Source organism: Mesocricetus auratus, unplaced genomic scaffold (genome assembly GCF_017639785.1).
Source record: "Mesocricetus auratus isolate SY011 unplaced genomic scaffold, BCM_Maur_2.0 Super-Scaffold_100009, whole genome shotgun sequence".
Taxonomy (NCBI): Eukaryota; Metazoa; Chordata; class Mammalia; order Rodentia; family Cricetidae; genus Mesocricetus; species Mesocricetus auratus.
In genome coordinates, this window is record NW_024429193.1 from 28,650,204 (window position 1) to 28,670,192 (window position 19,989).

The following is a 19,989-nucleotide window of genomic DNA, read 5'->3' on the forward strand; positions in this document are numbered from 1 at the left end:
AAGAATTCCAAGCCAGTCTGGACTCCATGAGAGCCTGTTCCAAAAGAGGGTGGGGAGTCCACTCCATGACTCTGTTCAAAATCCAAGGGAATCTTACCAGAGTTTAGAAAGACATGAATTCAGGTTAGGACCCCATTACCTCTAAAGCTGAATTCAGGTTAGGATCCCATTACCAAGGAGAATTGGATAAACTGCCTTTAAGCACTAAAAAAACTGTGAAGCTATTAAATATATGTGGCTGATCTCCTAATTTCAATAGTATATAGGATAATTTGTTATCCCAAAGCTATAATATAAAAAGCCTACTCACAGGGAGGGGTATGCCGTTGCTGAATCATTGTGACTATTTTATCATTTATGTGGGAATGCATTAAAATGGCAAATACTGAAAATGACAGACTATATGTGCAACAGCAGACTGATTTCGTTGTGAATTGTGAATATTTATAATACAGGAATTTGGTTTTGCAGACAGTGTGCCATGTAGAGAAGAATGTTTCTGGGATGGCCATAAACTGGGTAGATGAAGAGATTCTCTGGGCACATCAACAGGAAGGGATCATCACTGTGACAGACATAAAAGGCAACAGTTCCCACGTTCTTCTGAGTTCCTTACAACGGCCAGGAAATGTAGCAGTGGATCCAATAGAGAGGTACATCCTGTTTGCTTGTTTGTTTGGTTGTTTTCCTATGATGTATTTTTTTATTTAAATCAGAAACCAGAAACAAGCTTACTTCACATGTCAATCACAGCTCCTCCTCCCTCCCCTCCTACCCTCAGCCTCCCAGCCCCCCACCCAATCCCCACTCTGCTCCCCAGGGAGGGTGAGGTCCTCCATGGGGGATCTCCAAACTCTGTAATATCATCCTGGGCAGGGTCTAGGCCCTTCCCCATGTGTCCAGGCTGAGAGAGCATCCCTCCATGTGGAATGAGATCCCAAAGTCCATTCGTATGCCGAGGATAATTACTGATCTACTACCTAAGGCCCCATAGATTACCGAAGCATCCTCATTGTCACCCAAATTTGGGGGGTCTGAATCAGTCCCATGCTGGCCTCTCAGCCATCAGTCTGGGGTCCATGAGCTCCCCCTTGTTCAGGTCAGCTGTTTCTGTGGGTTTCACCACCCCGGTTTTGACCCCTTTGCTTATCACTCCTCCCTCTCTGCAACTGGGTTCCAGGAGTTCAGTTCAGTGTTTACCTGTGGTTGTCTTCCTCTGCTTCCATCAGACACTGGATGGAGGTTCTAGGATAGCGTATAAGGTAGTTGTCAATCTCATTATTGGGGAAGGGGATTTAAGGTAGCCTCTCCACTATTGCTTAGATTGCCAGTTGGTGTCATCCTTGTAGATCTCTGGAAATATCACTAGTGCCAGATCTCTCCTCAAACCATAATAGCTCCCTCTATTATGGTATCTCTCATCGAGCTCTCCTCTATTCTTCCCCCTGACTCAACCTTTCTGCTCCCCCATGTCCTCCTCTCCCCTCCTCTTCTCACCCTGTCTTTCTCCCAGCTCCCTCTCCCCTCCCCTCAAGCTCCCAATCCACTAAGGAGATCCTGTCCCATTCCCCTTCTCCAGGGTACCATGCATATCTCTCTTAGGGTTCTCCATGTTTCCCAGACTCTCTGGCAGTGGGATTGTAGGCTGGCACTCCCTTGATTCATGTCTAAAATCCATATGCGAGTGTGTACATACCATGTCTGTCTTTCTGTGACTGGCTTACTCAGGATGGTTTCTTCTAGTGCTATCCATTTGCCTGCAAATTTCAAGATTCCAATGATTTTTTTTCTGCTGAATAGTACTCCATTGTGTAAATGTACCACATTTTCTCTATTCACTCTTCAGTTGAGGGGCATCTAGGTTGCTTCCAGGTTCTGACTATTACAAATAATGCTGCTATGAACATGGTTGAACAGATGTTCTTTTAAGAATGTGCATCTTTTGGGTATATGCCTAAGAGTAGAACTGCTGGATCTTGTGGTAGACCATTCCCATTTTCCTGAGGAATCTTCACACTGATTTCCAAAGTGACTGTATGAGTTGGCACTCCCACCAGCAATGGAGGAGTGTTTCCTTTTCTCTACATCTTCTCCAGCATAAACTGTTACTAGTGTTTTTGATTTTAGCCATTCTGACAGGAGTAAGATGGTATCTCAGAGTTGTTTTTATTTGCAATTCCTTGATGGCTAAGGATGTTGAACACTTTCTTAAGAGTGTTCAGCCATTTTAGACTCCTCTATTGAGAATTGTCTATTAACTTCTGTGTCCCACTTTTTAATTGAATCCTTTGGTGTTTGGAGACTTCTTGAGTCCTTGGTAAATTTTGGAGATCAGTCCTCTGTCAGATGTAGGATTAGTGAATATCTTTTCCCATTCTGTGGGCCACCTTTTTGTCTTGTTGACTGTGTCTTTTGCCTTACAGAAACTTCTCAGTTTCAGGAGGCCCAATTTATGTCGATCTCAGTGTCTGTGCCACTGGTATTATGTTCAGGAAGCAGTCTCCTGTATCAATTCGTTCAAGGGTACCTCCCACTTTCTCTTCTAACAGGTTCGGTGTGGCTGGATTTATGTTGAGGTCTTTGGTTCATTTGGAGTTAAGTTTTGTGCATGACGATAGACATAAATATATCTGCAGTCTTCTACATGCCAGATCCAGTTATGCCAGCACCATTTGTTGGAGATACTTTCTTTTTTTCCATTGTATACTTTTAGCTCCTTTGTCAAAGATCAGGCATTCGTAAGTGTGTGGGTTAATATCAGGGTTTTCAAATTAATTCCATTGGTCTACTTGTCTATTTTTTGCCAATACCCAGATGTTTTCATTTCTATAGCTCTATAGTAGAGCTTGAAGTCAGGGATGGTGATGCCTCTGAAAGTTCCTTTATTGTACAGGGTTGTTTTGGCTATCCTGGGTCTTTTGTTTTCCCATATATAGTTGATTATTGTTCTTTCAAGGTCTGTGAAGAATTGTGCTGGGATTTTGATGGGGATTGCATTGAATCTGTAGATTGCTTTTGGCAAGATTGCCATTTTTACTATGTTGATCTTACCTATCCAAGAGCATGGGAGATCTTTCCATTTTCTGGTGTCTTCTTTAATTTCTTTCTTTAAAGACTTAAAGTTTTGCCATATAGGTCTTTCCCTTGTTTAGTTAGCATTACCACAAGATATTTTATGTTATTTGTGGATATTGTAAAGGGTGATGTTTCTCTGATTTCTTTCTCAGCCCATTTATCATCTGTATATAGTAGGGCTACTGATTTTTTTTTAGTTAATCTTGTATCCTGCCACTTTGCTGAAGGTTTTTATCAGCTGTAGGAGTTCCCATGTAGAATTTTTTTAGGTCACGTATGCAAACTATCATATCATCTAGAAATAGTGAATGTTTGATTTCTTCCTTTCCAATTTGTACCCCCTTGATCTCCTTTTGTTGTCTTATTGCTCTAGCTAGAACTTCAAGTACAATATAGAAGAGGTATGGAGAGAGCGGACAGCCTTGTCTTGTTCCTGAGTTTAGAGGAATCGTGTTGCGTTTCTCTCCATTTAGTTTGATGTTGGCTGCTTGTTTACTGTATATTGCTCTTATTAGGTTCAGGTATGTTCCTGTTATCCCTGATCTCTCCAGGACCCTTATCATGAAGGGGTGTTGGATTTTGTCAAAGACCTTTTCAGCATCTAGTGATCATGTGATTTTTCTTTAGCAGTTTGTTTATATGGTGGATTACATTGATAGTTTTTCATATGTTGAGCCATCCCTGAATCCCTGGAATGAAGCCTACTTGATCATGGTGGATGATTTTTCTGATGTGTTCTTGGATCCTATTTGCTAGTATTTTATTGAGTATTTTTGCATCAATGTTTATGAAGGATATTGGTCTGTAGTTGTCTTTCTTAGTTGTGTCTTCGTGTGGCTTGGGTACCAAGATAATTGTAGCCTTGTAAAAAGAGTTTGGCAATGAACCTTTTGCTTCTATTGTGTGGAACAGTTTGAGGTGTGTTGGGGTTAGCTCTTCTTTGAATTTCTGGTAGAATTCTGCACTGAGCCCATCAGGCCTGGGCTTTTTTTTTTTGTTGGGAGACTTTTTATGACTGCTTCTATTTCTTTAGGGGTCATATGTCTATTTAAATTGCTTATCTGTTCTTGACTTTGGTAAGTAACATCTATCTAGAAAATTGTCCATTTACTTTAAATTTTTTAATTCTGTGGAGTACAGGTTTTCAACGTATGACCTGAAGGTTTTCTGGATTTCCTCAGTGTCCCTTGTTATGTCCACCTTTTCATTCCTGATTTTGTTAATTTGCATGTTCCCTGCCTTTTGATTAGTTTGGATAAAGGTTTGACTATCTTTCTGATTTTCTCAAAGAACCAACTCTTCATTACATTGATTCCTTGTATTGTTTTCCTAGTTTCTACTTTATTTATTTCAGCCCTCGATTTGATTATTTCCTGGAGTCTACTCCTCCTGGGTGGGTTTGCTTCTTTGTGTTCTAGAGCTTTCAGTTGTGCTGTTAATTCTTGAGTGTGTCTACTCTCCAGTTTCTTCATGTGAGCACTTAGTGGTATAAACTTTCCTCTTAATACTGCTTTCAAAGTACTCCATAAGTTTGAGTATGTTGTGTCTTCATTCTCATTGAATTCTAGGAAATCTTTAATTTCTTTTTTTTTTAATTTCTTCCTTGACCCAGGAGTGGTGCAATTGCTCATTGTTCAATTTCCAGAATTTTTAGGGTTTCTGCAATTTGTGTTGTTGTTGAATTCTAACTTTAAAGCATGTAAAGATACAGGGGATTATTCCAATTTTTTGTACCTATTGAGGTTTTCTATGTTGCCACGTATGTGGTTGATTTTAGAGATGCTCCCATATGGCGCTGAGAAGAAGGTGTATTCTTTTGGGTTTGGATGGAATGTTCTATAGATGTCTGTTAACTCAAATTGGGTCATAACTTCTGCTAGTTCCTTTGCTTCTTTGTTATGTTTCTGTCTGGTGGTACTGTCTAGTGGTGGGAGTGGGGTGTTAAAGTCTCCCACTATAACTGTGTGAGTTCTTAAGTGTGATTTGTGTTTTAGTAATGTTTCTTTTATGGACGTGGGTTCCTTTGCATTTGGGGCATAGATGTTCAGAATTGATACTTCTTCCTGATGGATTTTTCCTGTGATGAATATGCAAAGACCTTCTTCATCTCTTTTGATTAATTTTAGTTTGAAGTCTAATAGTAGTCTGGGTTGGCATCCGTGGTCTCTTAGTGATGGTAGAATATATATCCAGGACCTTCTGGCTTTCAGAGTTTCCATGGAGAAGTCAGGTATAATTCTGATAGATTTGCCTTTATATGTTACTTGGCCTTTTTCCTTTGCTGCTCTTAATATTCTTTCTTTATTCTGTATGTTTTGTGTTTTAATTAATATGTGCCGAAGGGACTTTTATTGTGGTTCACTCTATCTGGTGTTCTTTAGGCTTCTTGTATTTTCATTGGCATGTCTTTCTTTAGGTTGGGAAAGTTTCTTCTATGGTTTTGTTGTATATATTTTCTGCACCTTTGAGTTGGGTTTCTTCACCTTCTTCTATCCCTGTTATTCTTAGGGTTGACCTTTTCATGATGTCCCATATTTCCTGGATATTTTGTGTTAGGGATTTGTTGGACTTAAGATTTTCTTTGGTAGATGAATCTATTTCTCCTAGTGTATCTTCAACGCCTGAGATTCTCTCTTCCAACTCTTATATTCTGTTGGTAATGCTTCCATCTGTAGTTCATGATCATTTACCTACCTTTTCTAATTCCAGAAATCCTACATACTGTGGGTTTTTTTTAATTGTCTCTGTTTCAGCTTTCAAAACTTGCAGTGTTTGAATTGTTTCTAGCAGTTTTTGGTTTGTCTTTTCTTCCATTTCTTTAAAGGATTTTCTCATTTCCTCTTTTAGGGTCTCTATCATCTTCATGAAGTTGTTTTTAAGCTTATTTTCTTCTGCTTTATCTGTGTTGGGATATTCAAGTCTTGTGTAGGGTCCCTAGACTCTGGTGGCATCATTTCTGTTGTTGAATGTGTTCTTATATTGTTGTCTTCCCATCCCTTCTTCAAGTGGGTATAGGTGGGGTCTCTTCCTCTCCTGGTGGGTATGGACCCAATATTATCTTCTGGTGTGTGCAAGCATGTCCAATACTCTGCTGGTTCTCATGGTGGGTGCAGGCAGGTCTGAAGCACTCCCAGACCCGATGGGTGGGAGCTGCATTCACACAGTGCAGTCAACAGGCTCAAGGTTGCTTGATCCACCAGGGGTGATTTGACCTGCCTGCAGTCCCCAGGCCAGGAGATCCCAGAGTGGGCAAGCACAAGTGGGGCCTGAGGTGGGACCCAGAGCTCACCTCTGCCCTGAGTGGCGTTGGGAGCTGCCCAACCTTCTCAGCAGGCTCCTGGTTGCTTGGTCCTCCGGGGCAATTCTACCTGCCCAATGTTGTGCTCTAAAAGCTTAGTTTTCTCCCCCACCCTTGAAATCACATGGCTTTTCCAATAGGAACTATATACACATGTCTGAATTCTCATTCAGACTCTTCCTTGGGCAGGGACCAAAGGCAGGATGAGTCCCCACTTTAGTGACTGTTCATTCGGTTATGGCTGTACATGATGTGTTGTTCATCCCCAGGTTGATATTTTGGTCTTCTGAGGTGGCCGGCAGCCTTCACAGAGCAGATCTCAGTGGGTTAGAGGTGAAAATGCTGCTGGAGACACCAGAGAGGATAGCAGTACTGACTCTGGACATACTTGACAAGCGCCTCTTTTGGGTTCAGGACAGCGAAGAAGGAAGACATGTTCACATTCATTCCTGTGATTATGATGGTGGCTCCATCCATCTTCTCAAACATCAACCGCAGTAAGTTTTGCTTTTGATATGTAGCAAAAACAGTTGCAAGTTGAAGCTGGTGCGATAAATTAATTTTATCTTGTCAACTAAAGGGGTATACTAGTTTACACACAGAGTCATCAATTAATTACTGGTGAGTGACTTTGGGCAAGTTAGTTAATGTTTCCTGTAGTCAGGTTTCCTCCATGTGGATATAGTAATAGCGCCTGTTTTTTGGCGTCATTGTGAAGACTAAGTAAATCAATATACGCGAATAATAATTAGCAACGTGTGTAGCATATGATAAGCTTCCACGTGTCAGTTGAACTTGCCCTTCTCCATCATTTTGCAATTTATTTGTGAAGCATTGTCTCTTGTGAAACTTGCTCTGGAGACAGTTAGTGGAAGAGGCAAAACTTAGCCTGGTGTGCAGCTATCAAAAAAAAAAAAAAAACAGCACTCTATCCACACCGTACTCCTGGTTTCTTCTCCATCTTCCTCCCGCTTGTGTGTGACAGGAGAACGAGAAGGAAGGTGTCCCTCGAGACTGTATCCTATTACTTCCAAGTATGATGATATAAACCAAATTTTAAACCTAAAGTATGTTTGTCTAGGCCAAAGTCAGAAAAGAGAGATGACTGAAATTCAAACAAACAGAAAATTTCCAAGTGAGGAATTCAGCTTTAAAAATTCAAGTCATTGGACCGACAGCCTCCAAAACAATGCAGAGAAACCCTGTCTCGTAAAAAAAAAAAATTCAAGTCATACATGTTTGTCATTAACCCCTCCCTTTTTTTCTGGGTGTTTTTAGGCACAATTTGTTTACAGTGGCTCTTTTTGGTGACCATATCTTCTATTCAACATTGAAAAAGAAGGCGATTTGGATAGCCAGCAAACACACTGGGAAGGACATGGCTAGAATTAACCTCAACCCATCCTTCATGCCACCTGGAGAACTGAAAGTAGTGCATCCACATGTACAGCCTGGGACAAAGGATGGTGATCGGGGCTCTGGTGAGTCGCTAGTTTCCTCAGAAGAATCTGGCTCATAGTCTCTCCCTAGCTACTGGCTCAAGCCAGACTCTTAGGAATTGTGGTGTGTAGGGGGATAAATTTCTACTCAGCCCTCATCAGTTCTTAATTGAAACACAATCTTGAAACAAAAGGCATATTAAATGAGGAAAATATAGACATTGTTAGCATGTCTTTTTGTATATATGAAGGAGACATACAGGGTTCATAAAGAAATTAAACATGGGACGTGACTAGAACAATTTAGTCAATTGTTCATTTACTTGGCTAACATTTACTGCTTAAGATTTACTTCTTTATGAATAACTATTGAATACATGGTAGCTAAAATCTGAACAATAAAACAAAATAAAAAGGTCTGACTTGAAGCACTTGCATGTTATTTATTATAACAGAGGGCAGACAGAATAGAGAAGGAAGCAAGTCAGTCCGTAATTACACCTTGTAATGAGTTCAGTGAAGGATGTCCTGAGAGGGAGGCAGGGCTGTCAGAGTGCTATGTGATTGGCTGATCAAAAACAAAACAAAACAAACGGCCTGTCTGAGCACATGGTCACTTAGAGAACATTTTCAAGAAATAACAGTAAATTCACAGAGAAGTGATGTGAGTCCCTGCTAGCGGCCTCTGGGGTTAGGATACTCAATGGCAGATGGGGGCCGGTTGGAGCTGTTAGTATCCAGCTCTCTGACACTGTCTCCAGGCAATGAATCTGACTTTGGTGATTTTATCCTTGCTCTCCCTGTAGGACACCTTCGTACTCCCATACTTCCTAACTGGTCCCCATTTCACTTTTATCCTTATGTAAACATTTTAAGGAAGTGTTCAAACGCACGTAGTTGTATTCTCAAATAGCTTTCTGAGCACACAGCAACAGTCTTCCTGTTGGAGGCCATTAGCGTTTGTGGATAGTGTTGAAGTGTTGGGGACTGTAGGCCTGTGCTGCACATGGTGTGTGGATGGCTTCATGATTGGATGTGGCTCCTAAAGGGAACTGCAGAGGTGACAGGTGGCCTGGGCTTGTGGAAGGGAGGCTGGAATCAGGGGGACACTCACCTTGTTATTTGTTACGCACAGCAGGTAACTGACTGCTAGTGAGAACCTTTTTTTGTTTCTTTAAAACTGAGGGGAAAACTGCCATTAGGCTGGGAGGTGGTGGTGCATGTTATTAATCCCAGCACTCACGAGATGGAGGCAGGGGGATCTCTATGAGTATGAGATCAGCCTGGTCTACAGAGTGAGTTCCAGGACAGGCTCCAAAGACACACAGAGAAACCCTGTCTCAAAAAACACACCACCACCACCAAAAAAACAAAAACAAAACCAAAAAGCATTGAACTGCAACAGCCTAGCAGCGACTCCATAAAAGAAAAGCTGAAACTAGTCCCCCGTGTGAGGGCTGTGAATCCCAGACTTCTGACTTGTTGTAGGAACCCTGACTCACAGCTTTCCGCTACAACTCATCCAGTGCTGGTGGCTTGCCGTAAAACCAGTCTCCCTATTTGAGGTGCCGCCCTTTAGTCTTAGTTATTTCAGTTAACTATTCTTACATACAACAGTCATAGGTGTTAGCCATCAGCACCACCCTTCCTCCCTGCTCACACGGAGCCTTGCGGTTTCCCAAGTGCTTACAGGTGCGTTACTGGTCCATCAAGGAGCACTGTGAGACAGGGCACACGGAATAAGAGTATTTGTTATTTCATGGCTCAGAAATAGAAGGCGTGGAGTCACTTTTCAATGACTACACAGCTAGTTAGTGACTTTAGGACTTGTCTTAGTTTTAAGCTTGTGGGATTTGGGGGGGAACTCCTGACCCATACTTCAGATTATGTTCTCTCTTCCGTGAACACAGTCTGTCTAGAATCCCTCACTATTGGCTAAGCTCCTTTGACAGGAATTCAAGTAAGATCACTGAAAGCATCAATTTCAGAAGGAAACCTAGGGTTTACTGAAGAGCAGCCCCAAACCACATGACGACAAATAGAACTTGGTTGGGAAGACATAGCCAGTGCAAAACCAGAAAAGTCTGGTATCTGGGATGCAGCTGACACTGGAAATCGGCTCTAGTCATTGACCTAGGCGTGATTGACGTGCATACTCCATGTTCAAGGCACCTCAGGATTTCAAGAGTGTTGCCACACTGGCCATCACTGACAAGGTTTAAGTTGTTTTCAATGCATTAGTGCACAGGGATTCTTCACCTGGGACTTGGGGAGACCAGAGCCCTTTTTGATGTTATGCATTAGATGAACTATGTGAAATATGCCATTGTTTCCCCTGGGGCACAAATAACCATGTACCATTTATCAGGTCCTCAAAGTGCCAGATACTTTTAAACTATAAAGACACATTTCTCTGGAGACTGCTGGGTTCCTTCCTCAGATTTGTTTAAAATTCAAGTTCCCCTGGGAGTTGCTCAGCATCACTGGGGTTTTAGAGGCAGACTTAAGTAGTGAAGCTACCTCAATGAGATACGTGAGAGAACTCCTGTAAACTAGCTGACATCATTTTTGTAGAAAGCACAAGTGCTTGATGCAAATTAGAGTACCCATGAACTTATTTCTTCTTGGGAAATGACTAAGCCGTTGCTTATCAGGGATGCGCTGTAAAATTCTAATTCTTTGGAATCTAACGGGCTATTTGTTCATGTGCTCTGGAGAGATCCTTCTGAGGTTAAATGCCTTTGAGGTGCTAGGTTCAACAAGCTTCTTAAGCAGGCTGATTTCCTTCAAGTGGGGGTCACATGCTGTGAGATGCACTGCTTCTCTCTAAGGACCTGTGGCACTTTCTCGCTTAATTTCTTATGTAGCAGACCATGACTTAAATCTATTCTTTCTAGTGTAGACCCAATTTTGAGCTCTATACAAATAAAAATAACCAAGAGTGTTGAGTTGCAAAGAAGTTTTTCAGAGGAAAGCTGTGGGCAAGGTTGATTAAAAACCCTTGGGACGCCAGGCGGTGGTGGCACATGCCTTTAATCCTAGCACTCGGGAGGCAGAGGCAGGCAGATCTCTGAGTTCGAGGCTGGGCTGGACCGACAGCCTCCAAAACAATACAGAGAAACCCTGTCTCATAAAAACAAAAATACCCCTTGGAACGTATTCATAATGTCCCAAAGGAAGCAAACCTGTGAAGATCCCTCTGACCCCATCAGAGATGCCATCCAGGGATGCAAAGCCTTTAGTGTGGTCAAGGAAGATGGATGTGCTGGGGTGTGAGCATCCTTCATTCCTGTGCTAAGACAGATGGACTTTAGTTACAAGAGCTTCTCGCTGCTGCCTTCTTGCCCGGGGAGGGAGGAGGAGAGTTACAGCTTCTGAGGACTGGCTGTCTCCTGGAGAGTTTCTGAGGTCTTTCCTCTGGCTGCACTCCCTTGCTCTGTGCATCCTGTAAGGTCAGGCTTCTGCAACACAGACAGCGACGAATGTGCTGGGCTGCAGGACGCCTTCCCCCAAGGCCTTCACTTCTGTCTTCTGAGCATCTCTACCTGGCTCTCTTTGCTCTCAAAGGACATAACTGACCTGTGAACTCTGCCTGCCTGGTTGTTCCCAGAAATGGCACTTAGTCCCAGAAACTCAAAGAGAGTCAAAATGGTTTCCAGACTACTTTATGACAGAGTCTGCAGGTGGCACTGCCCGCCTCCTGTGGTACCAGTTTAGGGACACGCAGGGGCCACTCCCACTCTGTTTCTGGGTAACCAGCAGGTCAGAAGTTGCCAGCTTGGTCCATCATCTGTAAAATCCCCCTTCAGTCCTTTGCACAATGGCTTTAGAAGCTGCTAATTAGTGCCCATGACCCTAGAACCATTGTATTTTTAATTTTTTCTGTCGCCATTGTTTTTTAAACTAAGAGTGCAGAGTGAAGGCATTCTTACTCCCACAGTGCTTACCACTTATCAGCTAGAATTCTTTTTTTTTTTTTTTTTTTTGGTTTTTTGAGACAGGGTTTCTCTGTGGCTTTGGAGGCTGTCCTGGAACTAGCTCTTGTAGACCAGGCTGGCCTCGAACTCACAAAGATCCACCTGCCTCTGCCTCCCAAGTGCTGGGATTAAAGGCGTGAGCCACCAACGCCCGGCCAACTAGAATTCTTCTACAGAGAGGAATCTTTCCAAGTCAAATACGTTATTGCTCGGAGGAGCAATTATAGGAAAGGCAAATTCAGAACTTAATCCTGCCCCTTAACAAATGTATTTTCAGAATGAAAAGTTAATTTCCCAGTATCACCCAAAACTGACTTTTCCCAACTTAAAAGTTATAAGTTTATAAATTTACATTTGGTTTTTAAAAGAGATTGGCATGTTTCTTTTCTTTAAAAAAAACTTTTTACTTTATTTTATGTGCATTGGGATTTTTCCTGCATGTTTGTCTGTGTAAGGGTGTCATATCACCTGGAACTGGAGTTACAGACAGTTGTGGGCCGCCTTGAGGGTGCTGGGGATTGAATCTGGGTTCTCTGGAAGAGTGGCCAGTGCTCTTAGCTGCTGAGTCATCTCTCCAGCCTCCACCCCCAAAGTTAGTGTGTTTCTATTGGTTGTTGCTATCCTCTGGACATCACACTGCAGAGGAACTCATTTGAGGCTTGTCTTGCTTAGGAAACATGAATACCATGCCGCTCCCTGAGGCGATGCTGATGCTGGAGGTCTGGAAAGCAAGGCTGAGGTTGGGCTTAGAATGACTACTGTGCCACTGCAGACACGGGCAAAATGGGGGCGGTGACAGCAGGAGCAGAGTCATGTGTATTCCATACCTTCATCTTATGGGGTGTCCAGGCATGTCAGAAAGGAAGGGGCATTACAAGAATAAAATGCTAGGTGTTCCCCCTATTACTGATAATTGAACACAGGAACTAGTGCATGTCAGGCAAATGTTTGGCACTGGCTATACCCCGGCCCCAAAGCACTTATTTTTCAACTGCTTCAAAGCCATTGCATGGTTTACTTCTAATTCTTACAAGAATCCAGATGGATAAAAATAGTGAGTAGCCAAATCCTGTTCAGATGAGGGGTGGGGGGGAGCACCTTTGAAAATTCCAGCAGCACAAAGTGGCAATTCTCGTATTTTCTTTGCGTGTTGATTCACAGAGGACCGCCCCTTACCCCGAAAAAACTGTACTAGATGCTTTGGGAAATCTTTGAAGAAGTTTGGGCAATTATTTATGAGAACCCATTAATAAGAAGGGCAATAAACAAGTGAATCAAAATGTAGGTTTTACAGAGATTTATACACACTGTAACATCTTAAATATGTATGCACGTGCACGCTCCCATGCACGCACGTGCGTGCACGCGCGTGTGTGTGTGCGCGCGCACACACACACACACACACACACACACACACACACACTCCATATAAAAAGTATAGTCCACATTCAGAAGCCTGAATAAGTTCTACCCTTATTTTATCCTTGATGAACTTCTCTTAATCTGTAAAACTGTTGGAAATATTCTAAGGGTTTGTTCTGAAGTTAAGCTGCATAATTTACTTTATAAAATTTTTTGGGAATGCCAAATATTTAGTTATAAGAATCATTAGGGTAAATGGCCTGGATGAAAAAGACCAGAAGAGATTTGTTGATGGGGTGATTGATATGAAGAATTAAAACATAAATGGGAAGGATGTGGGGGTGAGCAGGCTAGAGAGTCCCATATGCCCTTCTGTAGAGCTGGGATAGGAACAACTGTGGCTTCCTGGGCTTGAGGACAGCTCATGAGGGCCCGAGTGCTCGTCGGGTAGCTACTGACTGCACAGTGGACTGTGGACGTCAAACTCCACCAGTAGGAGCTATAATTGATATTGAGGTTGGTTAAGCCCTCTGCTGGACTCCTCAAAGGAGTGCTATCTGAGGATGGCAGCAGCATTTTGAATGTTAGCTTCTGCTTCTCATGCCTGCACCTCCGGGTGCTGAGATTACAGATGTACTCCACTCTACCCAGTTTATGCTATGCTGGAAATCAAATCCAAGGCTTCCTGCATGTTAGGCAAGCACACCACCAAATGAACTATATCCCCAGCCCCTAATACTGCTTAATTTTTTGATAGCATATGTGAAACATAGAAATATGAACAATATATGTGCATAACTGACATAAAACCACAGAAAGTAAACAAAAATTTAGAATTAATCTTCAAAAGACTATCCAATGAAACTCAACATACCCAGTAGACAGAGTTGGATTTGTATTGCTAGTTAGCAAGACTGTGCATTTAATTCTGTCAAGACATTTGAAAAAATAAATTAGAAATGTTTAAAAAAATAAGATTTCTCTGAGTTCAAGACCAGCCTAGTTTACAAGGAGAGTTCCAGGATGACCAGGGTTACACTGAGAAACACTGAGGGGGAGGGGGAGCTGATGGGGGGGGAGACAGATTAGCTAAAAGTAGTTAGTTACCTGCAAACAGCACAAAATACGGTAGGTGGGAGTTTCTACTAGTGTGTTTTGAATATTCTGGAATCAGACTCATTCTGGATTCTGTAATGTGTAGATTCATGCATCTCTTTTCCTGTATTTCTCACTGATGTTGAATAAAAATGCATGGGGGGTGACCAGCTTGGACCTAGTGAGATCCTGTACTAGGTCCTGGACAGACCCAACCATAATGATGTCCCACATCACCAATTGTTTGTCTGACCTGAGCAATCAGGAGAGTGACGAATCCCCCAAGTTCAGTTTCTACAGCCAGATATGGTTTTTCTCTTTTAACTCTGACAAGGGGGGGAGGGGATGGAAGCCAACCAACCAATCTGTTCTTTGTGTCATGCCATTTCCTCCTTCCTACTCTGGTCAGCTGTTCTGTCACACACAACACTGCAACCATCTCTCCATAACTATGGAGGAAACGCTGCTGGATTTACAGTTTGCAAATAAAAGCTCAAGAAGTCACTTAACTAAATTCATTCAAATTTTATCTTCTGTCAGTGAATTTTTTTTATTTTTTAAGATAGGGTGTCACCAGGCATGCTCTTGCCTGTGCCTCCAGAGCACTGGGTTAAAGGCCAGGGCCACCACTCCCATCTGTAATCTTCTTTCTTGACATTCTCCTTTCCCAAGATCTTTCTCCCCGTATCTCCCGAGCTCTAGTATTCTGAAAATTATACTCACCCGTAGGCCTCCTCCTATATGTCTACAGCAAGAAGGCGTACAAGTAACATGGGTAAAATGTAGGAGGGGGCAAAATGGACAAAGTTCTTAACTTAAGAGGGATACATGTTGCTGGGATACTCTTGACACTGGTTCTGAAACGTAAACGTACCATGTTAGCCATTTAGTCATCACAATGACTTTAACCTAAGCATCAGTTTATGGTTAATAACCACAAACGTGACTCTAGCACTCCAGTTATACGTTAATTCAGCCCAGCTCTAGCTAACTCATCTCAAGCATCAGTTTCGCTAGCAGTCATAAAACAAAATATTCAGGAGTAAGGCACATGTCAGTGGAATACATGAAGTATGAAACCCTTTTCTTTAAATCATGACCAGAAAACCAGCCAAGTATCAGACAGACCTGAGGTGTATTTCAGTCAAGAAAATGCATTCTGTGAAGCTTTTTAAATTCTTAAAAATGGTATGTGTAGTTTCACTATACAAATGCAAAGCAAAATGAAAGCGCTGCTCGTTTGCAGACTAAGAGATACCATGTCAGGCTACTTAGGATGCCCTGACCCTGAGAGACTGCAGGAGCCTTATGATTCTGCAAACACAGAGGCTTGGGCACTGGGGGTGTGGTGATGCTGTGTGCGGGCTGATTGGAGCGGAGCTGCGCTGTGGGCGACACCGGTGTGACGTCACTGGGAGATTAACCTCGCCCCACAGCAATCAATAGAGGCACCAGCTGGCTCTTTGTCAAAAAATGTCATCTCCACTTGTTCTGAAATAAAACGTCTTCTGTTTTAGACGCGGAACTTTGCAAACAGAGAAGGGGACAGTGCCACTACAGTCCATGCGAGCGCTATGCCAAGTCCCACTCGTGCGCATGCGCTGAGGGCTATGCTTTAAGCCGAGACGGGAAGTACTGCGAAGGTAAAGTACACATGCGCCTAAAGCTGTCCTGTGGACCTGTGCAAAGAGGTCTGCAGATGTGCGCATGACTGTTGGTGACTTACCTTAGGGAAGAGAGGGCTGACCAGGCCTCCAAGAAAAAAAAAGTCACTCCTTCCTATTTCCTTCCTCCTGGCTTCCTTCTTTCTTCTCTCCCTCCCCTCCCTTCTCCTTTTCCAGAAGAGGACTTTTTCTCCTGCTGTAATTTTTATTATATTCTGAGGTCTTTTTATAGACTTCTGCTGCTCACTAGGAAGTTGCTGAGGGACTGTTAAAGGCCAGGTTTTCTTTTTCTAAAGATTCACTCTTTTTATTCTGTGTGTTTGAGTACCTGCATGTACTTACATGCACCACGTCCATGCCTGGTGCTGTGGAGACCACAGAGGGTGTGGGATTCTGCAGAGCTAGGGTTAAGGATGTGAGCCACTACGGAGGTACCGGGATGCAAACCCAGGTCCTCTGAAAGGCCAGGGTTTTCTGAGTGCAGTCAATACATCTCTTTCTGTTTGACTTTGTGCAAAATATCAGGAAGAGCAATCCTTTTCTTATTTTTATATATTTTCAGGAGCAGTTCCACGACTACCATCAGATTGACAGTACTCCTCACACTCCTTACACAGAGAGAGCACTCCTCACTCCTTACACACACACAGAGAGCACTCCTCACTCCTTACACACAGAGAGAGCACTCCTCACCCCTTACACAGAGAGAGCACTCCTCACTCCTTACACAGAGAGAGCACTCTTCACACTCCTTACACAGAGAGAGCACTCCTCACTCCTTACACAGAGAGAGCACTCCTCACTCCTTATACACAGAGAGAGCACTCCTCACTCCTTACACAGAGAGAGCACTCCTCACTCCTTACACAGAGAGAGCACTCCTCACTCCTTACACAGAGAGAGCACTCCTCACTCCTTACACAGAGAGAGCACTCCTCACACACCTTAGACAGGGAGAGGACTCCTCACTCCTTACACAGAGAGCACTCCTCACTCCTTACACAGGGAGAGCACTCCTCACTCCTTACACAGAGAGAGCACTCCTCACTCCTTACACACAGAGCACTCCTCACTCCTTACACAGAGAGCACTCCTCACACATCCTACCCACACAAGATCCAGCAGGAACCTTGGGAGACTGAATCTAGCTGGTTCCTTCTCTAAGCCTCCTCCTGTTTGAAACTTCCTGGTCCAATATAATAAACCCTGGAGAAATAACTCTTTGTTTTTTAGAAGGTGTAATGGCACACACATTCAGAGGATTTAACTGGATTCAGGCACGTCTATCCTATGGCTGTTAAAGTCCCAGTTTGTGTCCATTGAGCTAATGATGTGACTTGTGTCCCAGAAGTAGAGGGTACCAACTTGGAACTTCAGTTAGAACAGAACTGTTGGAGAAGTGTCTTTCTTGAGGTGCGGTCATCCTTAGAAAAATCAAATGCAGAACAGGAAATATTCTAAACTAGCTAAGATATTCTAATGCCAGCTTCATGAGAGGCCAGAGCAGGATTGAAGTTCAGGGCCAGCCTGGCCTTCTCAGTGAGCTCAAGGAGAACTCGAGGCTATGGAGGCATAGGGAGACCCTTTCTCAAAATAAAAAGGAGGGTGGTGGACATGGCGTGAACACTCTGTGATAGGGTGCTTACAACACACGAAGGATTCTGGGTTCAATCCTCAGAGTCACAAAAAGGAGATCCTAGCTTTCAGAGGACGATATGCTAACTTTTATTAAAGGGCAATTCCAGTCTAAAAATCTGAGAAAACACCCTCTAGGTCACTATGGCACAATAGGAGCGGCTTCTAGGGCCATTAAGCTGACTTCTGTCACTGTCTCTGACGACTGGAGAACAATCTTCCTTTGGTGAGTTGCAGTAGAAGCAAGCATGAGGTGCCCTTCTCTGTGCTAATTAGGGATGTCACAATTTACTTTCATGGATAGTCATCTGACTGTGGGTTGCTGTTGTCATTGTGCAGATGTCAATGAGTGTGCCTTTCAGAATCATGGCTGTACTCTTGGGTGTGAAAATATTCCGGGATCCTATTACTGCACATGCCCTGCAGGGTTTGTTCTGCTTCCTGATGGGAAACGATGCCATGGTAAGCCACAGCAAGTCCTTATTGCATCCTTATTTCCCAGTAATGTCCCTAAACTGGCTATGATCTGAGTTGGTGCTCTTCAGTTAGCAGTGTGTATCAAAATTACCTGGGCATTTCATTTCATTTTGCTTTATGAAACATGGATAGCTGAAGCTGGGCATGGTAGTACAAATTTGTAATCCCTGCAGGCTGAGGCAGAAGAATCCACAAGTTCAAGACCAGCCTGAGCTACACAGAACTTTGTCTTAAAAACCAGCAACCATATGCATAACTAGATTCTAATACAGGACTATTAAAACAAAAACAAAAATGTTCAGGGTGAGGAAAATAAAACTATATAAACATTTTGTCTAATATTTCATTAAGTATCTCTAAAAGAGAGCCATGTAATAAATAGTCATGATACATTTTTACATCTAAAAATTAGCCATAATCCCTGTCTTAGATTTTTTGTATTGCTGTGAAGAGACACCATGACCATGGCAACTCTAATAAAGGAAATTGTTAAACGGGACTGGATTACAGTTTTAGAGGTTTAGTCCATTATCATCATGGTGGGACATGGTGGCATGCCGGCAGACATGGTGCTGGAGAAGAAGCTGAGAGTTCTACATCCTGATCAGCAGGCAGCAGAAGCAGCTGTGTACCTGAGTTAACTTGAGCATGGAAGACCTCAAAGCTCACCCCCATAGCGGTACACTTCCTCCAACGAGGCCATACCTATTCCAACAAGGCCATACCTTCTAATAGTGCCACTCCCTATGGAGGCCATTTTGTTTCAAACCATCACAGTCCCCTAGTGTAACATCTGTCAGTTTTTAGATACAATCACAATACTACTGTCACACCCTCAAAAATTGACAATAATTCTTTATAGCAACAAGTATCATTTTTTCTATTATTTTCTATTATGAGATTGAATAAAAATTGATAAAAATGAAACTTTCAAGTTCACATGAGCTTGTGTACAGAGAATGATCATTGGAATTATCTTTTAAAAGTTCTGTACTTAAGGGGTTTGTTTGAACAAGTGAGTGTTAACTTGATGCACCTGTCTCTTACAGATGCTTATTGCCCCCTTGTATTGTATTCATTAAATTAACTATTTTTATGTATTCCAGGGTTTTTCTTTGCAACTTTTGTTAATTACGCTTTTGAAATGTCCATGAAATATTCTACAAAGTTGTAATTATATCTATAGACTGCATTAGATTCAGCATTGACATTTCTTGGTCAGAGTACATTTTAAATATATTTCATAGTTTCTAAGTAATATTCCTGTCTTGTCGTTTCTTTTGTTTTTAATTATTAACTAGAATGCTTCTATAAAGAGAAGTGCCATTAACAATTTGCTTAACCAAGACAGGATCCTTACGGTATAAGCAAGATAAATGTGGAAATTTGTATTTAGAGGACACAATTTGCTACTGAATTAGTCATTTCTTAGTTTGGGGGTCATCTTACTAAAAAAAAAAGAAACAGAAAACATTGTAAATATCTATGGGTATCCCCAGTGCAAATCTAGGATTGCATATTCAGAAAATTTCTGGTCCTACTCTCTAAATGACTAATGTACAGATGCATGTTTTAAATTATGTTTATTATGTAGTCCTGTTTCAAAGATGATGGAGAATAGGTGTGTCTGTATCCCTCTGTGTTTATGAAACCAGACTCGGTGAAATTGATGGATAATAAATTATGAGCTACTTGGAAATTACCTATCATCTTTACATGTCTGAGACTTCCTCGAGCCTATTAGTAAATATCCTGAAAGATTGGCTGCAAATGGACTGGCCATAGGGCCCATCATATGCCAACAACAGCATATACAGTTTTATTTCATTCTTAAAGCACTCAGAAACTTTATGATACACACTTTCAATTTGAATTTTTACTGTACTGGAATCAATTTTGGTGCAAAGTATAAAGTAGGGCTTAAGTTTACCCAAACCACTCTGCAGTTAGTTCTGTATCACTGTTAG

The 19,989-nt window shown here is 42.3% G+C and overlaps 1 protein-coding gene across 1 annotated transcript in view; it reads left to right on the forward strand.

The window, feature by feature from the left end:
- The window catches only part of Egf (epidermal growth factor), an 86,585-nt gene that overhangs the window by 25,427 nt on the left and 41,169 nt on the right, over positions 1-19,989 (forward strand). The window contains exons 3-7 of the mRNA XM_040751797.1: positions 472-653; positions 6,643-6,870; positions 7,652-7,854; positions 15,764-15,889; positions 17,885-18,007. Coding sequence (XP_040607731.1) covers positions 472-653; positions 6,643-6,870; positions 7,652-7,854; positions 15,764-15,889; positions 17,885-18,007 — 862 coding nt within the window. The remainder of the gene's footprint in view (positions 1-471; positions 654-6,642; positions 6,871-7,651; positions 7,855-15,763; positions 15,890-17,884; positions 18,008-19,989) is intronic.